The following is a 12,534-nucleotide window of genomic DNA, read 5'->3' as shown; positions in this document are numbered from 1 at the left end:
CTGCTGAGAGTCACACACAGAAAAGGCAGTAGACACCATGGGGTAGTGGACAGTAGCTGCAGAAGTAATCAAAAATATTGATATAACAACAATAATAAAAATGATTGATAATAGCAAACACCAAAAAAAAAAAAAAAAATCCAGCGCATCATCCAGGCTTTATTTGGATCACATCAAAATATCCTGAATTTCTGAATTTTTTAATAAGTTTCAGGTGTACAGCATTAACAATTCGACATCTTATATACTACAAAGTGGTCACCACCACAAGTCTAGTTGCCATCCATCACCATACAGTTTCACCCATAACCCACCCCCATCCCCACTGGTAACTCCCTTCCCCTATGAATTTTTTATTGAATTAAATCATGTTGTCATTGTTAAGTCATATTCTTTCCAAATTATGATGAGATGAGCAGGATAAATAATAATAAGTATTTTAAATGAAAACTGGGTTTAAAATAAGATTGCGAATTTTTTTTGAGTAGCACACCGTAGATTATTAGAAATTAGAATTATCTAGTTACTGAACACTTCAATTTCTCCCCATAAATAGAAACCAAATTATTTTGAATTGAAAAGGATTGTTCTGCTGTCCTATTTTAATATTATGCCACAATTCCATTCCTCCTTCCTAATTTCTATGAACTTCTGAAAACTAAACCTAGACCCACCATACCTCCCAAATCCAGTTGCCTTCAGCATTCTATCATAAGTGGCCTCCAAGTTGCTGGAAATCTCCCTAAACACCCACTTCTGGTCATCTCCTTATAATCTAAGCCAAATCATCATTTACTTTTTATCTTCGATCCACAGCCTCTACTTGGAAAATCTCTCTCAGAGCCCTAGTCTTCAAATTTTCTACTAACTTTTCAATGTGTTCATATAAAATATAAATAATATGCTTGTATTCGACGGGGAAAAAAACAATTCTACTCACCACATTTTTTCCTTCATTTTGGGCATCTCGATAATCAGGGTTAAGCTAAAAACAAAAAAACAAAGCTAGTTTTGAATTGCTATTAAAAGCACATTAACAAGACCAGTGGTCTTTAATTCCAGTACACTATTGTACATTTAACTAAGTTTAACATAAAAAGAGGCTAAGAAAGAAACGGTTAGTAAATACCTTCAAACCCTAGTGCAGGAGACAAGAGTTAAAATGCCAAATTTATGGCCTTTGTTTGTATCAAACAGTTGACATTTTTGAACAAGTGAGAGCTGACAGTCTCACCACCTCTTAAGAAGCATTCAAGAGAGTTCATTTTGCCCACCACAAAATCTGCTATTGACCAATAATGCAGACACCGATTTCTAAAAATAGACCAAAGGAAAGTTTTAACAATGATTCAAGATCATGCTCCACGTGCTAAACACACAAGAAAAGAAAGTCAAGCAAAAGAGGATCTATATATCCGCTATGTCAGCTAATGCATGAGGACTATTTAAACTAACAAACAAGAACACATGTCTCAAACAGATGGAGAGATAGAGAACAGTATGGAGGTTCCTTAAAAAACTAAAAATAGAACTACCATACCACCCTGCAATCCCACTACTGGGCATATACCCTGAGGAAACCATAATTCAAAAAGAGGTAATTCATAATACCACAATGTTCACTGCAGCTCTATTTACAATAGCCAGGACATGCAAGCAACCTAAGTGTCCATCGACAGATGAATGGATAAAGAAGATGTGGCACATATATACAATGGAATATTACTCAGACATAAAAAGAAATGAAATTGAGTTATTTGTAGTGAGGTGGATGGACCTAGAGTCTCTCACACAGAGTGAAGTAAGTCAGAAAGAAAAACAAATATCATATGCTAACATACATATATGGAATCTAAAAGAAAAATAAGGTTCTGAAGAACCTAGGGGCAGGACAGGAATAAAGACGCAGACACAGAGAATGGACTTGAGGACACGGGGAGGGGGAAGGGTAACCTGAGACCAAGTGAGAGAGTGGCGTGGACATATATACACTACCAAATGTAAAATAGATAGTTAGTGGGAAGCAGCCACACAGCACAGGGAGATCAGCTCGGTGCTTTGTGACCACCTAGAGGGGTGGGATAGGGAGGGTGAGAGGGAGACACCAGAGGGAGGGGATAAGGGAATATATGTATGCGTATAGCTGATTCACTTTGTTGTACAGCAGAAACTAACACAACAACGTAAAGCAATTATACTCCAATAAAGATGTTAATAAAAACAAAGAACACATGTCTCTGGGTTGGACTGTGGAGTTTAGGGGTCATTCCAATGAGAAAGCATGAGCTCCGCACATGCTGCCTGTTGGCCCACATATTTCCAGCTACTTAGCATCCGTAACTCTTGACCCCCACCTGAATACACAGTTTCAAAAAGATGTCCTCGCTGCTCATTTGTAAAGCATCTGGTTTAGAAGGTGTTTTCTCAAAATAACAAGCTGTCCAATTGAATGCAATCCTATTAATGTGAATCGGTTGGTGTATACAATACGCAACCCCAGGTAATTAAAGTCACCACTTAAGATGTAAGGCTGGGAGTCTTTCTCAGAATTACACTTGGCTAGTAGCTCTGAGGAATGCCCCTCCCAACCTATCCCTAAATATTAATGACGGTACTGAAAATGATCAAAAACAAAGCAAAACACTCTCCATCTCATTGAAGACTAAGGTTGAAAATCATCTGAACCCCCAATCATCAATGAATTGACAGTAATTATAAAGCCGACAGTGCTGGGGGAGAGGCAGTAACTCCCCACTTGTCATCTCATGGCAAACCTCAACCTGACTTCAAGCTAGTGGCCGGGTGAACACAGTTCAGAAGATACTTGGTGCGGTTCCACTATGTGCCCCCAACCCAGAGACCCCGAGTATTCACCAACCAAAGACCTATACAGAAGTGCTTCTCCATCACTGAGAAGCTGCTGTGAGATGGAGCAGAAAATTGTTTCCCCCATCCTGCCCCCCACTGTCCACTACCTCTGTCTGTCTTCTCATGGCCAGAGAGATACAGCAACGCTCAGAAAGCAAATGGGCAGAAAGCGGAGGGAGCAGATGATGGCAGAGGGCTTTCTAAGAAGCGCTGTCTGAAGAAAGGGCAAGAAGAGAAAGAACTGTAGCTGCTGTGGGCTGGAATGTCACTGTGCGATAAAGGAAAAATAGCAGAGGGGCCGGGGAGAGAAGCAGCCTCAAGAGAGTCCAGGGATGCAGACTTGACACCTGCTGGAACTGGGAAGTACATCAGGACCCTGCAGGCTGCCCTGCAGCTGAAGATTTAGCAAGAGGACTGAGAAAAAAAGAAATGGAACAAAAAGACCGTCCACTCAACCGTTCTGCTTCTGCATGGAGCTCACTCATCTGAGGACAATAAGGGAGGAAAGCAGGAAAAAACAACATGGGACTGCTTAAAAAATATGTTTAAATGGGGGGGAATTCTTTCTCAGAGTCTTTCTGAATATTATCTATGGTATGATACAAAATAACTTTTCAGGAAATGGTTTGGCATATTCAAGAAAGTGCAAGTAAACATTGCCTCCATATGAAGACAGCAGAAGATGAACTGTAAAATATAATATAAAAATAATCAGATAAATAATAATATAACAAATAATCACAATATAAAAAGGAGTTAAATTAAGGAGGATCTCAATAACAATGAGAACATAAATACAAAATTAAAGTCCATGTCAGCAGCAGGAACAAGCATAGTTGACATTACTGGAAATGAGTGATGCAAAGGATAAAAATGGAACAGCTATCTTTCACCATAGAGGAAAGGTGTAAAGAAATGAAAATTAGGAAAAAGGAAATAGTCACGGAGGACCAGAGATTGGGGTATCAACTAATGAGCAACCAGGATACTAGAAGGAAGAGAAAATCAGTGGAATACAAGCAATAATCAAAGATTATGGAAAATACAGCTCTCCTCAGCTAAAGAAAGAACTGTGTATGCGGAGGTAACCCTGATTTCCAGGAAGATCAACTAAAACAGGCACATTCATTTGAGGATGATGGGAAAGGTGGGGGGAACAATGGTAGGGACATAAAATAGGGCCAGAAATTAGGCTTCGACAAAATGCATATCATGTAACAGGAGAATGGATGAACAAAATATGGCGTATTCAAACAATGGGGAACTACTCAGCAGTAAAATGATGGGCTGCCGATGTACACAACAAGGGTAGGTCTCAGAAATATATACCATGGAATATTAGTCAGCCATAAAACAGAAGGAAATCCTGTCATTTGCAACAACGTGGATCGACCTTGAGGGCGTCACGTTAAGTGAAATAAGTCAGCCAGAGATAGGCAAATACTGTATGATCTCAGTCATATGTGGAATCTAAAACAAACAAACAAACAGAAAACGAACTTATAGAAACAGAGATCAGATTTGTGGTTACCAGAGGCAGGGGTGGGAGTGGAAGAGATCGGGGAAGGGGGTCAAAAGGCACAAACTTCCAGTTATAGGAAAAGAAGTCCTGGTAATGTGATGGCGCACGGTGACTACATTTAATAATACTGAATTGCATATCTGAAAGTTGCTAAGAGAGTAGATCTTAAAAGTTCTCATCACAAGAAAAAAAATTTTATAACTATGTGTGGTGATGGATGTTATCAAGATTTACTGTGGTAATCATGTCAATATATGTCATATATACATCTCAAGTTATTATGTTGTACACCTGAAACTAATACAATGTTATATGTCAATTACATCTCGATTGTAAAGTGAAAGAAGCCAGACATGGTATGACTCCATTTATAGGAAATCTAAGAACAGACAAAACTAAACTGTGGTTAAACAAATAGTTAAACAAATCAGAAAGTGAGTGGGAGAGGAGTGGCTGGAAGGCAGAACCAAGTCCAAGAGCCACTGGACAGCAGTCTTTCAATTTTCAGAGCAGACAGACAACGGGGGTGGGGGAGGGATGATAAAACAGGAATCCAGTTACAAGTTGCCTGTTGGTGCTAGGCCAGCAGTTGGGGAGATCTGAGGCTGAATTTTATTTTTCTATGGAGATGCATACCTCAGGCTCCTTAAATTCCCTTGAATTATGAATAAACGAATCAGTCCCAAAACAGTATTATTCCTGCTTTTGGAATCCAACAGTGAAAGGTAGAAAGTGAAAAGACAGTGACTTAACTGGCCTCCTGTCTACTGATTAATCAAACTCAAAAAGACACACTTTTACTCAGTAGTAATGAAAGGTCAGCATAGTGCACAGAAGGGGTTTATTTAGCTCTTTTAGTCAAGGATCACTGTTTTAGGGAATTCCCTGGCGGTCCACTGGTTAGGAATCGGCGCTTTCACTGCCAGGGCCCAGGTTCGATCCCTTGTCGGGGAACTAGGATTCCCACATGCCATGTGGTGTAGCCAAATAAAAATAAAATAAAATGACTTAAAAAAAATAAAAGGATCACTGTGTTATATTCTTTTGTTTTCAGTTTGAAGAATTCAGACTTTGCTTTTTAAATTAAAAGATACATACTAAAATTATAGCTAAATTATATTCAAAAGATATGTAACATGTTTAACCAGGATATACCTACGGTCAAAGCTTTCATTCAGTAAGCATTTAGACTAGTTGGTTAAAGACACTGTAAAGTATATTAACTTCATGCTGGAAGCCATGACATATCCGTAACTATCATGTGTACAGAAACAGGAATTAACGTACCTAAGTCAAACAGGAGTCAGGTATGCCCTTTAAGACATAGGTCATATTCTACCTTAAAGACAATGTTACTTTCTAAAATTGTCTTCACACATTTCACCCTCTTAGGATCACCCAGTTCAGTTCCTGAGGGATGTGTGTGGAACCAGATTCCAGACTCTGGTCTGGAAGGAAATGCCATGGGCCTTAGGAAAGGTCGCCTAACCTCCATGGAACTCAGGGCCCTCATCTGTAAAAGAGAAAAGCCTATGACTAAAGCCTAATCATACTAATTACATGTCATTAAATTTTATATATTCATGTCTTTGGCAACAATACTAAAGACGGTGCCGATCAGTTAGATTTCGCCTCAACTTGTGTCTCACAGGCTGCAATGTGGCCTTTTTTATATAAAATTATTATTTCAGGGACTTCCCTTGTGGTCCAGTGGTTAAGAATCCGCCTTCCAATGCCAGGGACGTGGGTTCGATCCCTGGTCGGGGAACTAAGATCCCAAGTGCTGCGGGGCAATAAGCCCGCGGGCCACAACTAGACAGAAGCCCGGGCACCGCGATGAAAGATCCCGCGTGCCGCAACTAAGACCTGACGCGGCCAAATAGATAAATTTTTTTTAAAAATATTTAAAAATAAATAAGATTATTGCTTCAGTAAATTCATTAAAGTGATAATAATAATAATGAGAAGGAGGAGAAGAACAGGAAGACAAGGAAGGAGAAAGAGGAAGAGGAAGCACCCAAACAAATCTATGGCTACATAAATTCACCAAAATTAACCAAAGGCCAAGTAAATATACACTTTAATATATGTTTCACTTATACTGCTGATTTCCTACTCTAACCATAATAACCACAGTAATTAAGTAATTAGACTAAGGATGAATCCAAAAAATACATTTCTAAAGATGGGGGAAAAAAAGACATAGTGATGTGGAGGTTCCTGAATCTTTTAGGGCTTTAAAGGAAACATTTCCTTATGTTAAAAAATAAGTTATAAATCTGGCATTGGAGAGAGAGAGATCTAATATGCTACTCAATCATTTACTCAATAAATATTAATAGAACATCTATAATGGACAAAGCATGGTGGCATACGGTATTTTAGCAAAGACAAAGAGAATATGGTCCCTGACCACAAGACCTTACAATCTAAGAGGGAAGAGAAGACATAAATACAGTTAGCGGTAATACAAAATAGAATGTGACAAGAGATATAAGACAGGAATGCATAATTTATAAATAATATAGGTCAGAAGAAGGAGGGATCTGTGGTGGGCAAATTTATTGAAGAGTTATTCATGGAGAAGGTAGCATATGAGCGAAGGCTTGAAGGATAGGTAGAATTATTCAATATGACTGGGAGAGAAGGAAAGATTATCTATATAAAATTGATTCTCAACAAGGACCTACTAGATAGCACAGGGAACTCTGCTCAATACTCTGTAATAACCTATATGGGAAAACAATCTGAAAAAGAATAGGTATATGTATAACTAAATCACTTTGCTGTACACCTGAAACTAACACAACATTGTAAATCAGCTTCACTCCAATATAAAATAAAAGTTAAGAAAGAAAATAAAAACTAAAACTGCAAAAAAAAAAAAAAAGAAGAAGAAGAAGGAAGAGGGGGTAAAGAGAACAGGCAGTGCAGGCAGAGCCAATGCCAAATAGGTGAGAAAATGAGCCTTGATGAGAGAAGACCCATAAATGTCATTTACGGAATACTTTTTATATGCTTTTAAAGTTCATTCATTTCCCCATACAATTACCCTATTAGAAGGGACCCTTAGCCCCATTTTCCAGAGGAGGCATCAAGTGAAGTACCCCATGCAAAGTCACACTGCTGGCGAGCGGCAGGGTTATTCAGAAGCACAGGTCTGAGGGCTCCAAAGCTACATCTTTTAGTTCTGATAGCATATAACTTCCTTCCCACCTCCATAACAAGTACTGGTGTGATCCAAGGTAGGAAGAGGCCAGGCCAACGGGGCTTTTTGCCACAGGCTAAAGTGTTTGCATCTTCAGAAAGATTTTGAATATCACTGGGAAAATGTCTGCAGAAACAGTGCATTAAAAATCCTCACTTGGCCATAATTAGTAGGAGACAGAGACAGATGATGAAAGAAGCAAAGTAACCAAGTGTGGGGTTCACGTAAGAGATGGCAGAGCCCCAACGATATCAATGCTGAAATGGAAAGGAAAAAGCAGATGCGAAAGATTTTGTAGAGACAGAGTCAGGAAAACCTGAATGCATAAACTGAGAGAGAAAAACACGTTTATCGTGACTCCCAAGTTTTTAACCCAGAGCTAAGAAAATTCACTCTCTGTGGGAAAACAGTTCCATCTTAGATATGATATTGAGTTTCAATGGCAGTGTGATACCCGAGATCGAAGTCACGACCCACTGCAGCCACGGGAGTGAGTGACAGAGAAGAGAAAGAGCTAACAGCCACCACTAAGCTCTGAAGGGAGTCCTCATTTAAGAGGCCAAAGAGGACCAGAATGAAGTCAGGTAGAGAGTGAGACTAAGTCAGAATAGAAAAGAGGCAGAGAGAGAGAGAGTGATATCATGAACACCTAGAGAGAGAAAGTCATGGTTGTACCACCTATCAAATTAAAGACAGCTGCAACCGTCCCTCTAACAAGAGCAAGAAGCAGACCACAAGTTGTAAGTCCATAATTTTTGTTCATTTTCGTAAAAAGAAAAAAGTTACTTTTTTATAATGAAATGTCTTTTGATCAATTTTTATTATATATATCATTGAAGTTATAAAACCATCACATGTGGGTTTGTAAATAATTATATGTTCCTCTTTTCAATGACAAGGCATTTCAGAGCCAACCTATTATGCTGTTAGGTCTAGAAAAGAAAAGAAGGGAAAAATAACCTTTACTGGATGCTTATATGTGCCAGGCATCATTTCTATTTTGATATATATTTATACATGTGTATAGGGTCTTGTATGTATATTCCTCTATTATATATAAATATTGTACATGTATGTATATATATGTGTGATATATGTGTGTGTGTATAGAGAGAGAGAGAGAGAGAAAGAGAGAGTGAGAGAGTCCCTTTTCATATACTATGGCTGGTACATTCGATAGAGAACTAAACATTGGAATATTTAAAACTACAGCCCTAATATGCATAAGATTCTATGCTAATGTACAGGTTCTTGAGTACAAAATTTTTACCTAATTAATTAAAGCCAAAGACTACTGTATAGTTAGGAAATAAGTGTTTACTGCCATCTGGTGGAAGTCCGGACTATCTACAAACAAATAAGCGAGCGGTCTTTAAAAGGGCAATTATAAAATCTTTAACAAAATTATTTTGCACTAGTCCCTCCATCTTGTTTTGGAAAGGATCATCAAAAGTTATTGCTTTAATAATATCCAAAGAAAGAAAATGCAGCAGATCAGAAATTATGATATTCGATTTATCATTCTCTCCATGGCTGTAGAACTATTTACCAAGGCTCCCATATTATCCTATTCAAAATATGATCAATTTACTTTCTGCCCCACAGACATGGTTGTGAACTCTCCTGAACCAATAAGGTGATACAAGAAAAAGATCCATAGCAAAATGGCACAGAGTGTGCTGACATTAAAAGCAAAACTGTCCTGTATATTAAAAGCAAAAATACATGACTGTTTACTTTCCCCTCATGCCACCTAATTTTCTTGTATGGCCCACAGAAACTGACACTATAGGAAGACAGCCTAATATACAGTACTGTAATGCATTATCGATGCAGCCACAAATGCCCTGATTACCTAATTCATAATTAAATACTTTGTTCCACATTTTGTCCATGAGTTTCTAGCACTGCACATTACTCAAAAATAAACCTTGAATTCCCTGAGACAATACTGTTGGAGATATTCAAATTGAGTAAGGGTCCATTTCTAAATGTTGGTTCACTTTAGTAACTTAGAGAATAAAATCTAAACAGCGTTATATCACTGTCCTAAATCCTAGATGTTTTCCACAATTCACACACATATACACACACAAAATATGGTGCTATTCTTGAATAGCTTGCAATTTATGTGCTTTGTCTCTATAGTTAGACTACAGAATCTTCATCATACGAATGGTCTAATTTTATTTAGTTAGTTTCCCTTCATTTCTAAACAAACAATAAGCTTATTACATTTTTCTGAATAACTTAGCCACCCAGTAAGTACTGGTTAAATAGAATATCATGTTAAGGAAGTACAAGTAAAAATTTTAGGTGTTTTTTCTCACATATGCTTACACTTAAGGTTGCAGCCCTTTAAACTTACTGTGAGATTTATCATGGTCTTCTATAGATGTTAATAATGTAAACATTACACAAAACCAGTTATCTCAGATGTTTATGTATTCTGGAAACAATTGCAAAAGAGACGTCCTAGTGATGAGTTAATCTAATTCTCCTCTAGATTGCAAATCCTTAAAGAACAAGGATAAAATGTTAATCATCTTTGTTTTTTCCACAATAACAAAGTAGTGCTTCCACCTAGTAGACTGTCAATAAAAGGTTGTGTAATTTCAGTATAACGGAGATCAGGGTTTCTCAACATCGGCACTATTGGCATTTGGGGCCAGATAATTCTTTGTTGTGGGGTGTGTCCTGCACATTACAGGGAGTTTAGCTGCATCCCTAGCCTCTACCCACTAGATGCCTGCAGCCACCTCTCCCCAACAGTGACAATAAAAATGTCTCCAGACGTTGCCAAATATCCCCTGGAGACAAGATCACCCTCAGCTGAGAACCACTGCTACAGATGAAGTAAGTGTAGCATTCAGCCTGGATACTATCATTAATCTTGCTTTTTAACTTCAGACAAAATAAATCACCTCTTTGAGTCTGGGTTTCCTTTTCTGTAAAGTGAAATGATTGGATGTGTACCTCATTGTCTCTATGATTCATTCATTAGACTATCCAATATTTACTGAATGTAAATTAAATATCAGACACTGTTCTAGGCACAAGGTAGCCAGTGGTGAGCCTCTCAACTTTTTTCCCCATTAAGTTATCTGATTGACAAAGAAATGTCAGTTCTGGAAAATAAAAATAATAAAAATAAATTTTAAAATAAACACTACTACATAATTTCTGTCTCCTTCCTCCCAGTGGAAGTGAAGGGACTTAACACTTACTGAGTACCTTTTATGTACAAGGTGCTTAAAATTCACAAGATATTCTTTAATTCCAAAAAATCCCATGTAATATATATTATCACCTTTTTTACACACAAGGGAACTGAAATTCAGAGAGGTTAACTATTTGCTTAAAGGCAGAGAGATTGTGAGTGGTCTACCTGGGACTCTTCTTCCCACTACTCTAGGCCCTCTTTTTTTTTTTTTTTTTTTTTTTTATTTGTATGCCATTTAATGTTTGTTTATCTAGGCCCTCTTTGCCACACTGGCCAATATAAACACCATAAACTCAAAGGCAATTCAAGAATTACATCATCCAATTTACCAGGGGTGCCTCAAGCACATTATATTAATATTTTAAATTATAAATCGGTGTGCTGAGAGTAGAAAAGACACCACCAAATCCTGCCCTGTGATAGGTCCTTCCCTTTAATATAAAAACAACTCATCCACCTTATTCTAAAACTACTTCATAAAAGTCTGTCTAATTGGACTCTTACTCTCCTTTTATTAATATTTCTCCCCCTTCGCAGTTATTATATGAAAACTCAGTCGGCACTTCTTTCTGCTTCCTGACTTCCTCATCCCTTCCCCCACCCCCTGCATTCCGGTTTCCTTTAAAAATGCTCTCAGTGAAGTCACAGATGACCCCGTTCTTGCCAAATATTGTAAAGACATTTTGTTCCTGACCTTTTAGGTAGCATCCCCCCTCGATGAAACTCTTATCTTCCCTTGCCTGGCATCTGTGACTGAGCCCATTTGATTTTCCAGTTGCTTCTATGACTTCTCAGGCTGCCAGTCTTTCTAACTTTACTTAATTTTAAGAATATTAAGTTTAATTTAAATAACCAGTGTGTGGCTGGTGACTACCACAGTGCCACTCTGGAGTGGTCTGCTTTGAACACAAATTATTTAGAACACTGCTCTTTAAGTTACACATAAAATCTATTCTCCTTGGGGCTTCCCTGGTGGCGCAGTGGTTGAGAGTACGCCTGCCGATGCAGGGGACGTGGGTTCGTGCCCCGGTCCGGGAAGATTCCATGTGCCATGGAGCGGCTAGGCCCGTGAGCCATGGCCGCTGGGCCTGCACGTCCGGAGCCCGTGCTCCGCAACGGGAGAGGCCACAACAGTGAGAGGCCCGCGTACCGCAAAAAAAAAAAAAATCCATTCTCCTTGGCTTAATATCCACGGCCAGAAAAAAACAGCTGCCCTACATTTCTGGCCCCAGCACTCCTTTCCCACCTTCTAGCACCACTTCTAACCTCACACACATCTTACGTGTGATACATGAATTATCCATAGGAAATGTAAGATGCCACATACCTCCTCTTCCTCATTGCCTGAACACGCTTCCCACTCTTCCCCAACTGCCTTACTCGTCCACCAAGCAGCTGCCCTTCCTTGTACCTCCCTGGCCCCCTCTACCAAAGGTGTGTTGCTCTTGAGTGCCTCCCTATCACCAAAAGAATTTTAATCCTAATTTCTATTCTTTTACAGGACATCTAGTAGACTTCTTATTTTAGACAAGATTCTCTTACCTTACTCCTTAATTTTTCAAAGGGTTACTTTTCCAAAACAGTTACTTCAAAACATTTATGGTGCAAAGAGCCCACAAATTGCAAAGCTCTATTTCATTTAGTCAAGCAGACTCATTAAAATTGAGTCAGATATTTATAAAAGTAAGAACAATCTCTACTTACCATATTATA

General features: G+C 38.5%; 1 protein-coding gene across 3 annotated transcripts in view; it reads right to left on the bottom strand.

The window, feature by feature from the left end:
• Positions 1–12,534, bottom strand: part of ITPR2 (inositol 1,4,5-trisphosphate receptor type 2) — a 523,170-nt gene that overhangs the window by 390,374 nt on the left and 120,262 nt on the right. For 2 of the 3 annotated variants that reach the window (XM_065887013.1, XM_065887016.1), the window contains exon 10: positions 941–985. In XM_065887013.1, coding sequence (XP_065743085.1) covers positions 941–985 — 45 coding nt within the window. The remainder of the gene's footprint in view (positions 1–940; positions 986–12,534) is intronic. The other variant, XM_065887015.1, reaches the window with a different exon arrangement.

This window comes from Phocoena phocoena, chromosome 11 (genome assembly GCF_963924675.1).
Source record: "Phocoena phocoena chromosome 11, mPhoPho1.1, whole genome shotgun sequence".
Classification (NCBI taxonomy): Eukaryota; Metazoa; Chordata; class Mammalia; order Artiodactyla; family Phocoenidae; genus Phocoena; species Phocoena phocoena.
The sequence above is the reverse complement of the archived record's forward strand: the minus strand, read 5'-3'. Positions and strand labels throughout refer to the sequence as shown.